This window comes from Miscanthus floridulus, chromosome 8 (assembly GCF_019320115.1).
Source record: "Miscanthus floridulus cultivar M001 chromosome 8, ASM1932011v1, whole genome shotgun sequence".
Lineage (NCBI taxonomy): Eukaryota > Viridiplantae > Streptophyta > Magnoliopsida > Poales > Poaceae > Miscanthus > Miscanthus floridulus.
The window spans coordinates 51,350,379-51,371,090 of record NC_089587.1 but is presented as its reverse complement, the minus strand read 5'-3'; the positions used below and the strand labels follow the sequence as shown (position 1 = coordinate 51,371,090).

The window sequence follows — 20,712 nt, the reverse complement described above, 5'->3', positions numbered from 1 at the left end:
TCTGCATCATTCCATGGTCGCCAAGGGCCAATGTGCCTGTACTTTCTGACAGATACTAGTCTTGACCCAAAAGGAAATATTCACACATGGTGTAGTGAAGCTTTTTTTTTTTTACGCAAATTGTGCAGTGAAACTTTTACCGAGACTTACCAGTGATATAAAATATATCATGGCCCAAGGATTTCATTGGCCGGCATTGCAAAAAAGATCGTTAACTGGCGCCCCATAGTGCTGTTATATTTCAAAATCAGGGAGTCAGGGTTACTGGGTTAGGGGGAAATATATATTTCATTGCAATTATCGAGGTAGAGAAAGAAAGCATACAAATAGCAACAACAATTTTCAGGTAACGTTTAGCCTTAGACCATAGGAACGGGTGGATTAATATTTTTAGTGTAGTCTAACTAGTTGTTGGTCCCTTTCGGTAGTCCATGTATCCAAACAGTACATACAGGACTACATTTTAGTCGTCTACACTTTAGTTGGACTACAACGTCCAGGTGACCCAAACATGTCCATCACCATGTATAAGGACTTTCCATTGATCATTATTAGGATGAGATTGAAATGGGAGGTCATGGAAAAGGAGGGACATGCGTGAGATCGAGCTTATCAAAACTGTCCTTTTTGGATGCTCTCTCTGTGATAACTCCAATTGCACAAACACACAAAGCTTTGCAATGTCCATCAGTTGCCCCCGCACGAACGTTTTATGATCAGCTTTTCTTTGCTGGTTTTCAGACATGGCATCGTGACCATTCATTTGTTTCTTCGAAAAGGTTCCCTGAATTGACCTCGACACGGGCATAGCGTGGCACATCACGGGCTATTTTCTGTACCGAGCAAAAAAGCTTCACAGATCTTGACTTGGATTCCTTTCGGCCTTCTCTCTCTCTCTCTTCTCCCTGCTTTACCTGAACAAGGACTCCATTGCAATTTTAAATTTAATGGTCCTACATTTGTACGTACAGGAATCACTTAGAAAAGTGGCCGAGTAGACTTTAGTTTTTTTAATTAATAGTTGCTACTAGTAAATAAACAATCGCTACTGATGACATTTATCATCGTGAATAGCATATCTTGAGGTTAATTTATTCTAGTGTAGTAATGAATGCAGCACTCCTAGCTAGTTATTCTGCACTATTGTAGAGGATGGAAAACAGGGACAAACCAAAGTGGTAACCCAAATTAACTGGTGAGCTGTGGAGGCGCAGGTGTGTGAAGCTATATCGTGTAGTGTAGCAGATTCAATCATGGGCAGATCATCATCAGTAAACACATTCATTCTCATTCCATGCATGCATTCATTCATATTGACTGTAACAACTCATCATAAAAAGAGGAAACTAGGTGAGAATATAGTATAGAACAAGGAGTATAGTTTATACTGCGATGAAATAAAAGAGTATATAATCTGGTACATGCATTCTATATATGCAGGAGCAAAAATGCGTTGGAATGAAGCAAATTAATTAGCTCACTTTTGATAAAAAAAATTGATTAGCTCATCACTGTGGCCCGACATCTTCACTGATGTTGGTTCCCCTCCTAAAATTTAGTCCTTGTCACATCGGATGTTTGACACTAATTTTGAGTATTAAACGTAGACTAATTACAAAACTAATTGTATAGATTGAGACTAATTTACGAGACGAATCTATTAAGTCTAATTAGACTCATGTTTAGTCTTTCTAATTAGTATCTAAATACCCGATGTGACATCTACTTAACTTTAATCCCTGGATCAAACACCCACCGAAACTAACAGAAGCGGTGAGGCGAGCGGGACGTGATATTGGCACGGCTCAATCAGAGGGCAGAGCCCCCCCGCTGGCCTCGATCTAGGGCTCGAGCTCTCGAATTGAACCGCGCCAATACCCCGTCGCGGCCATTGCATTGCACCGCATGCACGAGGATCGATATATTAGCTTAGCTACCCACCTGGCCACCTGCTGGATCGATCGCATATGTACTAGAGGGTAGAGGCGGGCAGGAAGCTCCATGGACATGCATGGATGATGGATGGAGCGGCGGCTCCTCCTTCGCAGCACGATGGCGAAGCATGAAGAAGAAGAAGAAGAAGAAGAAGCAGGCCAGCAGCCGGGAAATGCAGTGCCTGCCGGCGACGGCGATGAGGGCATTAATGGACGAGGCAGCGAGTTGGCGTTGGCGACGGGGAGGTTGGGGTATTTATTTATGGATTTATTTATTGAAGGAGGATAGAGAGAGTGGTGAGAGTGAGATGCATGCATGTCCAGGCAGGGAGGGTCGGAGTCGGAGGGCAGCGCAGCGCGCGAATCTGGAGGGCGGCAGAGCTAGTAGAGCAGTGCTCGTCTCAGGCAGCCTGCAGGGTGCAGGCGCAGGCGCAGGCGCACAGCACGGCGGATGTTTGCCGCTACCTTCTCTGTGCCTGTGCGGGTGGCTCCTCTGCTTTCTCAGATCCTGGCCACCGTACCTGCTGCGAAAAACCACGGACGAGTCGCTCGCTCTAGACAGTGTCCACCAGGAGTACACTCTCAGACAGTAGATGTATGAGGAATGAGGTGATCTGTCATCTAGACATCTACCCTGATACAGTACTTTTGTTTGTTTCGACTTTCGACAGATGGTGGTGATCTGTCATCTAGACATCTACCCTGATACAGTACTTTTGTTTGTTTCGACTTTCGACAGATGGAGTGCCGTTCCCAAAATTTTGTAAAATTTTTCAAGATTTTCCGTCACATCGAATCTTTGGACGTATGCATGAAGCATTCGATATAAATAAAAATAAAACTAATTACACAGTTTAGACGAAATTCACGAGACGAATCTTTTAAGTCTAATTAGACTATGATTGGACACTAATTACCAAATAACAACGAAAGTACTACAGTACTGTTTTCTAAAAAAAATTTGTCAACTAAACAAGGCCGAAGTAACGCCTCCTTTTTTATTTGATTTGATTTGATGACGAAGACACGTAATTAGTCTAAGTACTAGGGACGGAGTCATCTTATCATATCAAACTGATGTTCAGGCGAGATGAATGTATGATGATAGATGATGCATCGTACTCCTATCATCTATTATAGCAAGGAAATTCCTCAAACCAAAAATAATGCTGCCTTAGACTATCTCCAACCATGAGAACGCAAACACAAGACCTATTTCAAGATTTGAGTCATGTACAGAGAAAGAGTCACGCACCCCAAATCTTCCATCTCCAACAACGAACCCAAAAAAGACTCCTAGTTTCCTCCGTCTTCGTCTTCCCCGCGGCCGGCCACCGAGCTGCGAGCTCCGGCGCGAGATCCGGCGAGGCGTGCAGCCCCTTCGCGCGAATAGCTCGTCTGCATACAGAGCCCAAAACCAATCCAGTATACTGTGAAAAAGAAGAGCTTTTTCCTGAATCGCTGCACTCAAGAAACCAACCGAGGAAGCATCAATCGAATCGAGCTCAAATGCGGAAAGAAGGATAAGACAAGGACCTCAGGCAAACCGAAGTAAATGCGTCAACAACCGGAGCTTCAGCAGGTACCTGAATCTAGCAGGGGCAGGCCAATCCAGACGCAAAGCAAAGCAGGCGCGGGGGGTGAGAGGAAGGGAGGGGGGGCCGCCGGGGGCCGGCCGTAGCAGGCACAGGCACCGCCGCGTCGCCGCTTCGGGAGGGAAGGGAGAGAAATGGAGGGAAGGCAGAGAGAGGGAGAGAGATGCGAGGGAGGAGCGGAGACAGGAGAAAGGGGAGGGGCCGCCGGTGGTGCTGCGCCGGCTGCTGCTGCTGCCGGGAGGGGGTGCCGCGCGAGCCGGCTCCGTCCCCACCGCGAGCGGCACCTTCGGAGATTTGCGTCGTCTCTCAGTGGAGACGCTTATTTGCGTTTCGTTGCGGTTTGAACGCAAAATGCGTTCCGTGTTTGAGTCATCTGTTAGAGTATGTTTTTGATACCCAAAACACTGTGAACGACCTATTTTACGTTTAGGTTGTGTCGTTGGAGACAGTCTTATGCACAAGTTTAGGTGCATCGATTCACCCTCGCCAACTCACACCGTGTGCACTGTTGCAGAACCAAGATTCGCTCGTCCGGCACCTAACAGCACTGCATGACTTCCAAGTTCTAGCTTTATATCTACTACAATGATAAGATACAGTGCCCAAACACAAGCTGGTCTTCCTGCATCCTGCACCACCTCGCCTGCTGCTGCACACGGGTTTCATCCATCCTTCCTGCCAGAGTCCAGGTTCTCCGGCCTGCGGTGCGGTGCGGTTCCACCGCCACCGGCTGCATGCATGCCGGTGCCCTTCGCCGCCATCGGTAGGTCAGTGCAGCCGGCATGCCGGTGGATTAAACCACCGTCACCCAGTAGGTGCCACCGGCACGGGGGGCAGTTAATGAACGAAACGTAACAGCAACATTTACCCACATGGGTGGAACCACCGCTGGCACGCTCATGTTACTCTGTCACATCGATAAGCTCACGGAGGAGAGGACACAGCAGGTTTTTAGCAGAATTTCTGAAGCAACCCAGAGCTGAGTATTACTTAAAATGTGTTTAGCATTGTAGTATGCTTCAATGTTTTCGACAGACAAGAGTTGCTTGATGCACAGATTCTTGAGATTTATGTACACAGGTTCTTGAGATGCCTATATTTACAGGAGGCATTTTCCAATGTCGATCCATCGTGGCGCTGCCACTCAGAGCAGCCCGAAGGTGTTCTCGCCGCTGTAGGTCATGTAGAGGAAGCCGTCCTCGTCCTTGTTCTCCTCGTAGATGGCGGACATCAGAGCAGCTGCAGGGTCCAAAAGTGACAGCAACAATGTTAGCGTGGGCACCGTGGTAGGTTTTGTTTTATTTTCCCCCCAGTGGTATGGCAACAGAGGAAACACTCTTGGGTACCTGTTGGTGGGAGGGTGTTCTTCACGAAGATGAAGATAGCCTTCTCAGCGCTGAGCTTGATGCGCTTCCGTACCACATACACAAACTGTCCAACTGTGAGGTCGGCAGGAACAAGGTACCTGCAAGCAATAGCATAAAAATTGGAGTAGCTGGTAGTTGGCTTGTACGGATAAACAAGACTTTATTCTGAATTAATTAATGCAGGAAGATGATACAAGCAAAGAATATGCTAATGGAGTCAGCAATCAATTTGTAGATGGCAACTTGTAGAAGAAACAGACTCTTGACTGGGACGCTGTTAAGTGTCTGGGACTTACTACACAAGACATAAAAATACTTTAAAGGCATGATTGGCACAAGGATAATGCCCACAGCCAACAGTTTTGCATTATCAAGTGTTTGACAAAATCAATGACAACAATTGCTAAGACTACTTTCAGAAGTACAATACAAAAAAAAAAAGTAATGTCAGGACAGCTATTAAAAAAAAAAGAGAAGGGAAATGCAATGAAAATAATCTTGAAATGGTTAAGAACTGACTTTTTCTTGTCAATGTCTGGGATGTCACTCCTCTCGGCCTTCTCAACAATGACCTACATTACAAGAAAGCCAATTTGAATGAGAACAAAAGCTATCATGGAAATAATCAGAGGACATGGGAAAAAAATTACTTAAGGCTTACAGGGATTCTATCAGGGTACTTCTCCCTGATGCGGTTAGCCTCAGCTTGCCTCCTTTCTGCGACATAAAAAACATGCCTAATGAGAATTCAGTCATTCTAAGACGAAAGGATACAGATGTATATAAAAGGAAAACTGAAAAATCTACATGAGACCAGCAGACGGTGAATAAGAACCAGACAATGGTAAAAGACATGCACAAGGAACAGACCAACCATTCCGTGGATGTAGGTACAACCTAAACCTTATCAAATTACAGGTAGATGGAACCTGGGGAGTTACAACTTGAGGACGGGTTCAGACTTCAGAGAAAATAGCAATTAAGAGAAGCAAATGCAGATGTTGGAATTTACTAGTTGCTGGGGTTGGTATGAACTCTGCCGGATCATGTTAGGCTGCTACAAGCAGAGATTTGATCCGAGTCAACACCGCAAACTGCAACCATCATCAAGTTCCAACAGTCCAGCCTACAGGGCAAAGCTGCAGACCTACCTATCCGTAGGACCACAAAACCAAAAAAAAACACATCTGTCTAATCTAACCACCACAGGATCGCGAAACCGTGACACGGTAGCACAGACGAACACCCCTACAAAGTTTCGATTAAACCTACGCAACTCAACGAATCGATTGACGGATGGGTCCGCACGCGGCAGCGTCTACCAGTACCAGCCAAACAACCGAGACCCTAGCACGAGTAACAACAACTGGTGAACCTCCCCCGGATGAGGAGGGGATCGGGGACCGGAGGAACGAACCGAGGGGGTGCTCCAGCTTGAACGAGCTCCTCGCCATCGCTCCTCCTCCTGCTCTTCGTCGCCTCGATCGCACGCGCACGCGGAACAGAGAGCAGAGACCTGATGAAACAGAAAAAATCGGGCCGGGTCAGGGAGACGAGGAGGCGCGGGGAAAGTGGGGGGGAATCCAACCCAATCGAATCGATTGAGGGCGGCGGGCGCTCACCGGATGGATTGATGGATGGAAGGCTGGAGCGGCGGCTGATTGGATGTGTGGGATTGCCGGCGGAGTGGGGATTGGGGAGTTGCTTGGTTAAATGCTACGCGCACGCAAGCGCTAACGTACGTCGCTTTTGCCCCCTTCCCACGGGGAGAGAGACGTGGGAGGAGGAGACTTGCGTTGGATTGGACTGGATAAGTCCGCCACTTGGCGCTTGGCTTTGCGTGTCCCACCAAGCAAATAAACCAAGCTTACGTTTTTTTTATTCAATTTTTTTTATATTTTTTAAACAAAAAGGTTAAATAAACCGTCGTCTTCCGTGTCCCCGACGTTTATCGGTTGGGTGCTTGCATTGCATTGGATTCCACTGTCAAAGCTAGGACCTTCATCGAAGTTCCATAGAGTACTACTCCATGTGACACAAATTTGAGATTAGTATGTTTCAAAAAAAATAAGATTAGTATGTAGAAATGCTTATTATTAATATCACATGTACTCCCTCCTTCCTAAATTATAATAAATTGTTTCAATTTTCTTAGAGAGTCAAAGCATCACAACTTTAACTAAAATTATAGAAAGAATTACAAAGACTTATAACATTACATAGTATACTATAAAAATACAATTAATAAATAATTCAATTATACTTATTTAATATTATAAATATTATTAATTTATTATATAAATTTAGTCAAACTTGAGATGCTTTGAACAGGTAAGAAAGGTAAAATAACTTATAATCTAGGAGGGGATATTAGATATGAGCGTATCGGGCTAGGAACTAGGGTTCACATGACGCAGCTGGGCTGGTAAAAGCAGACCCGCTTTAACTATGGGCTTGGGTAGGGTAGTTTCCTAGTAGGCCTAAAAACTAACCGGGCAAGTCTGAGCAAGATTTCCAACACATTCTCTATTTTTCATAGCGTATAATCCCCGTATGTTACATATTTATAGATTAGGGGTAAGATAAATATTTCGAGTTATTTCGACAAATCCTTGCAACAATCACATCCATGGAGCACAAAAAAGGCCCACACTGTTTTGTTGGACATCACAATACCACTCGAGGATTTTGAAGACGATCGTGGATGGCACAGACTTGCCATGCTGATACGGTTCGTGCCATGGTGGGTATCCAAGCATATTCCAAGTTATTATCTATCAGTAAACAGTGATACACGCGACACATGGCAAAACACCACACAGGTGCCGTAACTGCTGTATGGCAAAGCCATCTGATTAACAGCGCAAGCGCAGAAAATTCAGACCTGCCTTAGATCCCAAAGGTCAAGACGGATCAGTCATGCAACTTGAACACAAGTCCCTGAAATCCACCAACAGTTCCAACGTTTCAACACTTCCAGACCAAGTTCAGTTCACGGTTACACACATTGTAATTGTGATTCCCAGGAGTCATTCTCCCAGGACAGGAGACTTGTTACACTGCTAGATGCACAACCAACACCATAGGATATTAGAATGTTGTTCCCTTGTCTTCAGCGTGCCTCATACTGAACAACTGCCAACACAGAAGAAAAGAAGAGCGCTATTGATCAGGACAAGTACAATGGATCAGAAAAAAAAATCACTTTAAACTGCCACGATGCAAAATCTAGCATCCACTAGTATCATGGAACAATCACGCTTTGTAAGTTAGAGCAACTAATAGAGCTTATTCTCTACTTGGGCTACCCACCATTTTCAGTGGGAACTGGAAAGTGACTACAACGATCTAAAGAAAAGGGTGGTTTGTTCAGTTTAAACAGGAACTGGAAAAAAAAAACAGTATCTAGTAGCACAATGGACCATGCATAAATGTTTTGTTGATTAGAGTACATAGTGAGAGCTTACTATCAAACTGGTTTAGCTACCATTTTCAGTGTGAAATGGTTTCAGTGTTACGAAGGAAAAATATGCCTTCATTCTTTCAACAGACATGTATATGCCTTATAAACCATCTGATTGTTGCCTTTTCATAATCACAGTAACAATGAGTCAATGACATGCACGAAGGAAGCCAATAATAACACCATAGGCTAAAATGTAGTAAGCTCACAACAAACAATACACTTCTGTAACAGAACACAAAGTATCAAGCTACTTTTGCAAATCAAACGCCATCTAGAAAAACTACTACGCCTCACCCGAAGTCCTGTGGTAGCAACCCTAAACTTTCTGGTCCTCAATCACACTTTCTTGTCAACTTCAAGGCCCCCCTGTGATGCCTTAGCCTCATCTCTCAACTAAAAAAACAACTTGCATACCCTCTACCTGCCCCATCCCTTTGTCTTTTAAAGATAGCACGATCCCTTACATCACATCATAATCCTCTTCAACACAATGTCCAGTGGGCAAACTTTTATTGTGGAAACAAGTTTTCCAGATTATGACCATTTCCAGAGAAGCAACGGGTGGAAGCAAGTGTCACTGGACAGCTCAGTCATAAATGTCCAAAAATTTGAGACTTTTAACTGTGTGCCATTATAAAAGTTGGTAATTACACACAAGCTATTAAAAAATTGAGTTCTCACAGGTGCCACTGCTATGAACTCTTTTGCCCGTCATGCCACTTCCGTCAGATTTGGCTCTAACGGTGTCAAACCATGGGTGTGAAAAGTCAAAAAATACTCCCAGGTCTGAATATGCAATTAATTTTTTTGAGCATCTTAATGAGCTCAAATGAAAAAACTCAAAACTAGAAAGTTGTAGACCTCAACAATATCTACAATTTTTGTATAAAAATTATCTTCATTTAATTCCGTACAAAAAAGATATGATTAATATATCTTAGAAAAATCTTTTTTTTTTGTACGAAATCAATTGAAGATAATTTTTATATAAATATTGTAGATCTCGACGAGATCTACAACTTTCTAGTTTTGAGTTTTTTAATTTGAGATGGTTAAGATGCTCAAAAAAAATTAATTGCATATTTAGACCTGAGGGTATTTTTGACTTTTCACACCCGCAGTTTGACACCGTTAGAGCTAAATCTGACGAAAGTGACGCAGAGGGCAAAAGAGTTTAGAGCAGTGGCACCTGTGAGAACTCAACTTTTTTAATGGCTTATGGGTAATTACCAACTTTTATAATGGCACACAGGTAAAAGCCTCCAAAAATTTTCATAGATTACCATGGTCGTTAAGGTTGTTCGGAGGCATGGATATTCACCCTAAACATATTATATATTCTCAATCTTGTATATAATAATAACTTCAAGAGAGAAAAGATTAAAAAAACACATCCAACACATATATGAAGGTGGAACTGGAGCAACAACAATGCAATTAAACATATGTACAGAAGCATATTTAAGGAATTTCTCCGAGCAAACCAAAAAAAGAAAGCTCTTTTGCATCAGCATCAATGGACCAATGCCTAAAATCCCGTTCTGGGAGTGTTAACCAGCTTCTAGGAAGGAAGCATACGTATCGTGATCATCTAACTACCAAAAATACAGTAGATATGTAAGAGCGTATAAACCAGTCGAGACTGACTGCCAGTCAAACATGAATCATTAAAGTGAATTATGATTCATGAATATTCTAGAACCAAACTGTTTTACAGAAGACTACATTCTTAGATGTCGGAGCACTATGATTGACAGCTAATGAACAAAAAACATAACCATATATTTAGAAAGGGTACAATAACTAACTACCAGGTAGCAAAATTCAATAAGTGTAACAACATCATGAGAGTAGTGAGTAGAGACTGCTTCCACCACTTGTCAAAATACAACTATGTAAGGAGTGTAACTTTTATCTAGGAGGACAAGACCCTAGTCATTAAGCAACATAGAGCTCTAAACAGCACAACCATAGGAATGGATCTACTTCAAGATTAAATAATTAAAGAAATTGGGATGTGAAAGCTAGTTTTACTTGTGGCAACATGTTTCCCCTGAGAATTTAATGAAGTGCAACATGTTAAGGGTTTCCATGGTCAGGTTTTAGTTCAGTCAACAAATACAGTACAGTGATATTCTCAACAGTAGTATAAAAAAGGCCACATGAATCAGTTCTTTTGTACACACAGAATTTCAGCAAAGCTAGCTAAGAAATAGTCACCTAATGGTGGACTAACAAACTGGGTCTTGGTTAAAAACCAACAATGAATTAAACAAACAGGCATTCTGTAACCATAAAAGTATTTTTTTTTAAAATAATCCATTCCAAGTTCAATAGGCAATATCTACTTTGTACAGCACATAGAGATACACAGGGGGAAGAATTCTGGCCTCAGTTAGGATAGGTAACCACAGGACAACTCAATGACACTGTGCTTGAGCTACTTGAGAGTGGTCTGTAAAGGTATACTTCCTCCAATTACAAATATAAGTCCATCTAGGTTTGTCCTAAATCATTTTTTTTAACTTTGACTATCACAATGTCTAAAATTTCAGATAGATTGAAGGTAGATTGATGTCAATATATTCATTATGGAAAGTACATTATAATATAGTATAATTCTTGTAATTTAAGATAATACAGATATTGCTAGCCAAAAGTTAAAAAAGTTTCACTGAGGAAAAAACTAGATGGCCTTATATTTGTGATCAAAGGAAGCAATAACTTAACACCCACACCTTCTTATAACAGGCTAAGAGATTTTACACGGCTTTATACTATTTCCAAAAGCACATGGTACAAGTTCAAACTATACCAAGGAAAACGTAACAACAGCACAAGCCAGTTATCAGAAGCTGTATAGGATGTATCCCATTATATACATACACCAAAAGAATCTAACCAGTCACAGGTAAAACACAAGCAATCACTTGAGACAAGTCACATAGGAATTGAAGAGAGAAGGGGTAAAGGTGGCCATACTTCGGCGAGTCCGCTTCTTGTAGAGGATGCGGTGGCCGCACTCCCGACACTGGATCACATCTCCCGGCTTCAGCGTGTTCTCAGCTCCACAATCTGAAAGAAAAGCAGTTTTTCGTTCCCGTCAGAATATGGACGAGGAATGGAGTACTTGATTATTCGCGGGACTGCGAGGAAACTACTGGAGATGAAACCAAACATATCCACAAGTCAGGAAGTCGCTAAAACTTGTAATATTGACCCGTATTTCAGCAATCAAAGCTTTTCTAATTTCCCGGACTGAAAACCCCTTTGTTCAAGAAGCTGCTCATACACTACGGGTTCAAATTCCAGGACCACTTTCAGTCCTCTTGTACAACATCTACATGTAATCTCAGAGAAAGCCCCCTAAAATAATATTAAAAAAAACAGTCGTGGCTAGGCGTCCCGGTCGGGAACCGCGGCGACAAATAGAGATCGAGAGGGAGGTAAGGAGGGAGAGCGAGGGATCACGTCCGCACAGGTAGCTGACGGGTTCCGGTTGCTGAGCCGGCGAGCCGCGAGCTAGGGACTAGGGTTTGTCTTTCTTGTGGAAGGAGGGATCAGACGGAGCAGCAGGCTCTTTCCTAGCGGAGAGAGATGGGGGAAAGAGGAGGAGCAGTGTGTGGCTGGGCCGAGGGCCTGAGCTGGCCGCGGGCTGCCGGCCCAACTGGAGAACGCGGGTTACCAACAAGCGAACAACGGCACGTATCAGTTCAGGCCCGAGATCAAAGTTTACAGAGAGGAGGGGATTCGCGTTTTCTATGTTTTTTTCATCACTTACTTATCGTTGAAATTTCAGTCCAAATGAAAATGTAACAACTCACTGGTATATTTTTCCGTATAGCAAAAATACGTGAAAAAACCTTCAATTTGATACATGTGCTAATTGTTAGCTAGTTAAAAAAACTAGCTCTAGTACATCAAAATATGAGAGCTAATAGATGGACTAATTTGTTAGCCACTTCAAATAGTGGTTAGACAACTAGCTAACCAACCATAGTTAATTTGGACTAATATTTAGCCTCAACTAGAAACTAGATATGTGTATTTAAACACACCCTTTACAACAATCTAGCATCCGAACGAAATAGAAAAAGAACAAATTCTTAATATCTTATACCGTTACTAATTGAGGGCCTTTTTTCTTAAGGCTCATACTAGTTATCACGAAATGTTCTAGAAAGATAGTGTCGATGCGGGACCCACAGGATACCCCGTAAGGGAGAAAGAAGATCTAGTCCAACTAGGATTCTTCCCATATAATCGTAGTAGTAGAACTATTAGGTAATCCTATTAGGAAATCTCATTGTAAACCAACTAGGACTCTGGCCTCCTGACTATATAAAGGAGGGCAGGGCTCCTGAGAGAACGACAATTGTACAACAAGACACTTGACAATCAATCCAACGCAAAGGCTAAGGCTGACTGGACGTAAAGTTATTACTCGATCTACGATCGAGGGCCTGAACCAGGATAAATCGGCTGTCTCTTGCGTAAACCATCGAGTTCGGCATACGCCGAAGCCCGAACATACTGCCCCGGGTACCCCCGTGGCAGGCTATCGGTGGTGAAACATCGACAGCTGGCGCGCCAGGTAGGGGCTTTCGGCGACTTTGCTTCCGAGAGCTCGATGGACCTCGACAACATGATTTTCCCGACGGGATCAACTTTCATCTTCGGCTCATGGATCTGCGAGGCAGACAACAACGGCAAGCTTCAAAGCCATCTCCTCGAAGATCTAGATCATCTAAAAGAAGTTCCTATTCCAACAACTACAACGGATCAGCTCACCAGAAGATTCGCGCAGCTCATAGTATCCGAGTCAAATTGGATTTCACGACCACTCGTATCTGATTCGAATTCAAGCTCCAAGGCGAAGTTTTATCCGAGTGCTTTCAAGAAACCGAGTTCTTTTTTGGCAAGATTCCGGAGCACAACCCAAAACAACTCGGGTTACCCCCAGAATTCTCTCAAGAAGTCGAGTTCTTCTCCATTTGGGCTCGACAACATGGCAAAATCCTATCAAGGATAGGTCGAAAGTTTTTTCAATCCAAGATTCGGGATACCACTGACAGGAGCTCAGGAGGGCCTCGTGCTAACGATAACATCGCAGGACTGTATCATCCACTGGCCGGATTCCGTTCCTGAAGGTAGCGGAACCCAACTAGTCAGCACGACAACAACAGCTATTTTACCTTACCAAGAAGGAGACTCGATCTACGACACCGAGGCATCCACTAAAGTTATCAGTGACTCCGACAGTATGAAAACTAACGCCAATAACAGAACGACTCATGCGCGAGAAGTGTTCATGGTTCGACGACCGCGGTCACCATTAAATCCCCCGGAAGCACCCGATGTCAGATCATCAGATGAATCAGAATCCAATATATCACCCTTTGCCCAGGGCTACGATGGAGAAACAGATAGTCAGAAACAAGCTAGAGAAAGAAAAAACAAGTTGAAGCAAGGGCGCCAACACCGTGCTAGGCAGCGCAGGGAAGCTTGGACCAGATACGAGTCAGAATTGGCTGAGTACGACAAAAGAAAATCACAACGAGAAGTCGAAGGGAGACGCACGACGAATACGCCTTACGATAAGATTCGAGAAGCATTAGAAGAACTCGGAGCAACTTCGCATCCTGGTGAGAAGTATGAACAGCTCCAGGACTTGCTCCGATCGACAATCCCGAGAACGCATGAAGAGAAAGCTCGATCAAGACTACCCGCCAGATCAACAACCCACCGGCAAGAAGATCAAAATCAAAGGAAATCCGCCTTCGAAAGACTTGGGCCGGGTGGAAGCCATGACGGAGGAAGTAGGAAGGAACATAATCAAGGCCACCGATTTGAACAACTAAGGAAGACTAGGAGCAGGGTTCCTACCCAGACAACCTCGCAAAATTGTTCCCATCAGAACGACAGTTGGCCAGAGGAAGGCGCCGAATCTGAATTCAAAGAAACCAAGGCACACGACAGGTTCCCCTGCTTCGCGAATAGGCTCGCATTGGTGCGATTACCTCATAAATTCAAACCATCTAATCACTCCAAGTATGATGGCAAAACCGAACCAAAGCAATGGCTCAGAATATATTCACAATCGATTGAACTAGCCGGAGGAGACAACGATATCAAAGCCCTTTTCTTCCCCATGGCACTGGAGGCCATGCCCCTCTAATGGTTCGATAAACTAAATCCAGAATCTATCAGAAATTGGGAGGATTTGCAGAGAGCTTTTTGTGAGAATTTCGCAGGAATCATTACACACCCAATCACTCATGCAGAACTAAAAGGACTCAAGCAAAAGGGAGGTGAAAGTCTCAGAAACTATTATCGACGATTCGGCGAACTACGAGCTCAAGTGCATGACATAACCGAACGAGAAGTAATTGAAGCTTTTTCTCACGGAATCATGGCTAGATGGCAATTTCAAGACTTCTGCAAAGAAAATCCGAGAAACAATGAAGAATTCAGACGTACAGTAGAAAAGATGATTACTGCAGAAGAAAAAACATGAGAGAGGTTCCCGGACAGAAGCAACCAAGACAACCCGGACAAGCAAAGTCAACGAAATAGCAGACATCAAGAAAGAAAACGTAGACTAGACAATACTGTGGCAATGTCCGACAAATCAAAGAAGTTTCCCAAACCAAGAAGATATGATGACATTGAAAACATACGTTGCCCATTGCACCCTAGTGGGAGGCACACTATCAGAAATTGCTACACTTTTAATGATCGATACACAAGAAAAGATAGTAAGGAAAACACTAAAGAGGACAATCAGAAGAGAGAAGAAGACAACCATGAGGACAAAGGATTCCAAAAACCTAGGGGAATGGTAGCAGTGATTTTCTCAGGGGCTCCGGATTGCAGAAGCAAACATCAAGAAAAACTAGCACTGCGGACCATTATGACAGCAGAACCGGCTACACCAAGATACCTCAATTGGTCACAGTATCCTATCCAATTTACTAGAGAAGACCAATGGACTAGCGTGGGAAACGCAGGCCATTATCCATTGGTTCTGGATCCGACTATTGCTGGTATGACCGTCACCAAAGTACTAATCGATGGAGGAGCTGGGCTTAACATCATCTTTTCAGAAACTCTAAGGAAAATGGGACTACAACTCGCCGGGATGATTACGCCAACAAGCACACCTTTTTATGGAATAGTACCCGGCAAAGCAGCCATGCCACTCGGACAAATTACTTTACCTGTTACCTTTGGAACTCCTTGAAACTACCGAACAGAGTTTATCAAATTTGAAGTCGCCGACTTCGATTCATCATATCATGCAATCCTCGGACGTCCAGCACTGTCCAAATTCATAGCAATACCACATTACCCGTACTTACTACTTAAGATGCCAGGACCCAACGGTATCCTTTCCCTTCGAAGCAATTTAAAGTGCGCTTTTGACTGCGACGTTCAGGCGATCCAGATTGTAGCTAAAGCGCAAGCCGACAATGGAAGAAAAGAAATCACCGCAATCGCTGCAGAAACAAGCCAAGAAGAATTAGAAATACCGGCTAAAAAACCCAGCATCATTGCACCACCAAAAGAAGCCGACGTCAAGCAAATCGACTTAGGCACATGCGATACCTCCAAGACAGCAACTATCAGTGCTCACCTCTCAGCAAAATAGGAACTCGCGCTCACCAACTTTCTTCGGGACAACAAAGATATCTTCGCTTGGAAGCTAGCCGACATGCCAGGAGTCCCAAGGGAGTTGGCTGAGCTTAGAATTGATGTTAACAAAAGCTCCAAACCTGTAAAACAACGGCTACGACGATTCTCACCCGATAAGAAGGCAACAATTAAAAAGGAAATAACAAAACTAATGGCAGCCGGATTCATCAAGGAGATCCTACATCCAGATTGGCTAGCAAACCCGGTCCTTGTACAGAAGAAAAACACGGACGAGTGGCGTATGTGCGTCGATTACACAGATCTCAACAAACATTGCCCAAAAGATCCGTTCGGGCTACCACGCATTGACCAGATAGTTGACTCGACAGCAGGATCTGCGTTATTATCTTTTCTCGATTGCTATTTAGGATATCACCAGATCGCACTAAAAGAAGAAGACCAGAGCAAGACATCTTTCATCACCCCGTTTGGTGCCTACTGCTACAAGACCATGTCGTTTGGACTAAAGAACGCTGGCGCCACGTACCAAAGAGCTATCCAGACTTGCCTTGGGAATCAAATCGGTGAAAATGTGGAGGCATACATGGACGATGTGGTGGTGAAAACAAAGAACCCAGACACTCTAATTGAAGATTTAAAGCAAACCTTCGAAAACTTGAAGAAATGGAGATGGAAATTGAACCCAAATAAATGTGTATTTGGAGTTCCCTCAGGACAACTACTCGGATTTTTGGTCAGTCAGCGCGGGATCGAAGCCAGCACCAAGCAAATTCGAGCTATAACAGAAATGGGCCCACCTAGAAGTGTCAAAGATGTGCAGAAACTAACAGGATGTATGGCGGCCCTCAACCATTTCATATCAAGACTCGGCGAAAAAGGGTTACCTTTCTTTAAACTACTAAAGAAAGCAGACAAGTTCGAGTGGACAATAGAGGCCGACGAAGCTTTCAAAAAACTTAAAGAATACCTCACTTCATCACCTATCCTGACACCTCCAAAGAAAGATGAAGATATGATGCTATATATCGCGGCAACTCCTATCGTAATTAGCACAGCAATAGTCATAGAAAGAGAAGAACAAGGGCGCGTGTATAAAGTGCAACGTCCAGTATACTACATCAGCGAAGTACTGTCAGAATCCAAAATCCGGTACCCGCATGTACAAAAACTACTCTACGCTCTACTCATTACCTCACGGAAGCTTCACCACTATTTCGAAAGCCACAAGATTATCGTAGTGACAGATTTTCCACTCGGAGACATCCTACACAATAAAGACGCCACAGGGCGCATATCCAAATGGGCAGTTGAAATTGGAGCTCTTGACATCAATTTCACCCCACGGAAAGCAATCAAATCTCAAGCCCTCGCCGATTTCGTGGTCGAATGGATAGAGATTCAACAGCCCTTATCAGATACAATCCTCGACCACTGGAAGATGTACTCTGACGGATCACTCAAACTAGGTGGGGCCGGCGCAGGCGTTCTCCTCATTTCTCCAGAAGGAAAACAACTCAAGTACGTCCTTCAGATATTATGGCAAGCTACAAATAACGAAGCAGAATATGAAGCCCTCATCCACGGGCTACGAGTCACGATTACCCTCGGAATAAAAAGATTACTCGTATACGGCGATTCAGCAGTGGTCATCAACCAAGTCAACAAAGATTGGGACTGCACCAAAGAAAACATGGGTGCTTATTGTGCTGAAATACGGAAACTTGAAAAACACTTCCAAGGATTAGAAATTTTACACGTCCTACGCGATTCCAACATTGCAGCAGATGTCCTTGCCAAGCTCGGATCAGACAGAGCAAAGGTTCCACCCGGCGTATTCATAGAAGAGCTATCAGTTCCCTCTATCAAACAACCCGGTGAAACAACACATGAAATTCAGGCTAAAGGCGTTCAGATCTTGATAATCAACACTTCATGGACCCAAGTTTTCATCGACTATATCAAAGAAAACAAATTACCAGCAGATAAGGCAGAAGCCACCCAAGTTGTTCGCAGAAGCAAAAACTACGTTCTAGTAGGAGATAAACTTTACAGAAGAGCAGCATCATCAGGAGTACTCCTAAAATGTGTCTCATTTGAAGAAGGTAAAGAGATCCTAGACGAAATACACTCAGGTTGCTGTGGAAATCATGCCGCTTCAAGGACACTGGTTGGCAAAGCATTTCGCACCGGATTCTACTGGCCAACCGCTTTGAAAGACGCAGAAGAGCTTGTCAGAAAATGCAAAGGTTGCCAAATGTTTGCAAGACAAGCCCATGTACCAGCTCACAATCTTATCTGCATCCCACCCGCTTGGCCTTTTTCCTGCTGGGGGCTAGATCAAGTAGGACCCCTGAAAAAAGCAAAAGGCGGTTTTGAGTACATCTTTGTAGCAATCGACAAGTTCACCAAGTGGATTGAATACAAACCACTCGCGAAATACAGCGCAACCAAAGCAGTCGAGTTCATCCAAGACATTATGCACCGCTTTGGCATGCCCAATCGAATCATCACAGATCTAGGCTCCACCTTCACAGCTACAGAATTCAAGAGCTGGGCACAAGACTGTGGTTTTAGTATAGACTATGCGTCTGTTGCACATCCAGAAGCCAACGGACAAGTAGAAAGGGCTAATGGACTCATACTAGCCGGATTAAAACCAAGGTTATACGAAGAACTAGTGGACTATGGGTCCAAATGGATTGAAGAATTACCGAAAGTAGTATGGGGGCTATGAACTCAAATAAGCAGAGCAACAGGCCACTCACCCTTCTTCCTAGTTCACGGGTCAGAGGCCGTACTACCCGCCGACTTGATCTGGACATCCCCAAAAATAGAACAATATGATGAAGGAGAAGCAGAACACACAAGAAGATTAGAACTCGACAGCTCAGAAGAAGTCAGAATAAACGATACCCTCCAATCAGCCAGATACCTACAAGGTTTAAGACGGCACTACAATAAGGGTACCCAACCTCGATCACTACAAGTTGGAGACTTAGTGCTAAGAAGGATACAAAAGACTGATGGACGACATAAGCTACTCAGTCCATGGGAAGGCCCGTTCATTGTCACAAAAGTCACCGGACCAGGCACATACAAGTTAATAACCGAAGATGGAAAAGAAGTCAGCAATACATGGCACATCAGCCAGCTAAGAAGATTCTACGCGTAAAAACAACTCAAGAAAAAACAGATATGTAAGCCACAAGGGACCTACGTTCATAATCAACGAAAGACAATACTCTTCAACAACATATGTATTAGTTTATACTCATGATCAATAAAGATGATATTCATCCACAGCATGTCTTGTCATGACTTCCAACGAGTTGTTTTCACAAAACAAAAAGCAAAATGGCTGAAAACATGCCTGAGCATTCTGGCCGAGAGCAAAATAGCTGAAAAGACGCTTGAGCCCACCGATGAGGGTAGCTAAAAGCTAACACCCGAAACAAAAAGCAAAATGGCTGAAAACATGCCTGAGCATTCCGGTCGAGAGCAAAATAGCTGAAAAAACGCTTGAGCTCGCCGATGAGGGTAGCTAAAAGCTAACACCCGAAACAAAAAAGCAAAATGGCTGAAAACATGCCTGAGCATCCCGGCCAAGAGCAAAATAGCTGAAAAAACGCTTGAACTCGCCGATGAGGGTAGCTAAAAGCTAACAAAAAGCAAATTGGCTGAGTCGACCGAAATTTTAACTTCAAAAGACCCTCCAGCACTTCGTTCCGAAAAGCAAGAGGCTCGGGGGCTACATCCAGATAGGAATACTTTTTCCTCAGAAAAGCACAAGCGCCACTCAGGAAAGCACTCGGATGCCGAAGTTTGTTGAGGCAACATTCTATACCAAGTCGTTTTACATAGCGAAGGCGAAAGGTTGTTAACGCGAAGATCTACATCTAACAAGTCATAGCACGGACAAAGCACTTGACGGATCACAAAGGAGGAAGAAAAGAAAAGTACTCGACAAATCGAGGGGCCTCGTTAGAATAACGCACAGAGTTGTTTTACGGAGCAGAGACGGGAACAAGACAAGGTACTCAGCAAGTCAAGTAACTTCAACCGCACCCAGGCAAAGAATACATCGACAAAAATAAAGAATCTTCATTTAAAAAGGAGTGTAATATTACAAGAGGATGCTCAATCGAGTCAGGCGTTGTCATCAGAAAGGGAAATATTAATATTTAGACTATCTACAACCCTACTGGCTAGATCTTCAACCTTAGGCTCCATCCTTTCAACGGCGTCAAGATATTCTTGGCTTTCAGCTTCTTCTGCTATCTTGGAGAGAGGCGCCTCTGGAGCAAGGACCCGGACCTGGGCCAGCACATTCTTGGTACATACTTGGGCACACCTCTTCGTGAACTCTTGGAAACGAGTCGAAATCCGGGGAATGAACTGCGCCCAAGATTGCCCGTCATCCGCTGGAGTCCGGAGGACATCGGCTACTGAATGAAAAGATTTCCACAAAGCATTCCAATTCTCAGTAGCCATCGCCAGCTTCCCGGACAAGCCTTCAATAGTTTTTTGGGCCTGCACAAGATCTCTGTCAGCTCTATGCCTAATCAGCCTAGCAAGGGCGAGTTCTTCCTCAGCATGAGTAATTACCTCCTCAGCTCTATTATGACTAGAGCGGACAAGGGCCCTCATTTCATCAATACTCTCCGAGAGCTTCTGCTTCTCAACTCGGAGAGCTA

The 20,712-nt window shown here is 43.9% G+C and overlaps 1 protein-coding gene and 1 long non-coding RNA gene across 2 annotated transcripts; both read right to left on the bottom strand.

Annotated features, from left to right (window-relative positions):
- Positions 1-4,477: 4,477 nt before the first annotated feature.
- Positions 4,478-6,673, bottom strand: LOC136471995 (autophagy-related protein 8C). Its single transcript, XM_066469737.1, has 6 exons — positions 6,519-6,673; positions 6,314-6,412; positions 5,558-5,613; positions 5,416-5,468; positions 4,876-4,994; positions 4,478-4,768 (listed from the first exon to the last, which is right to left on the bottom strand). Exons 2-6 carry the CDS (start codon positions 6,348-6,350, stop codon positions 4,674-4,676), a joined length of 360 nt encoding a protein of 119 aa, XP_066325834.1. The 5' UTR covers positions 6,351-6,412; positions 6,519-6,673; the 3' UTR covers positions 4,478-4,673.
- A 1,164-nt stretch (positions 6,674-7,837) lies between these two features.
- Positions 7,838-11,980, bottom strand: LOC136471994 (uncharacterized). The gene is made up of 3 exons (XR_010762191.1): positions 11,842-11,980; positions 11,345-11,437; positions 7,838-8,031 (listed from the first exon to the last, which is right to left on the bottom strand). It is a non-coding gene; the product is annotated as an uncharacterized lncRNA (long non-coding RNA).
- Positions 11,981-20,712: the final 8,732 nt, after the last annotated feature.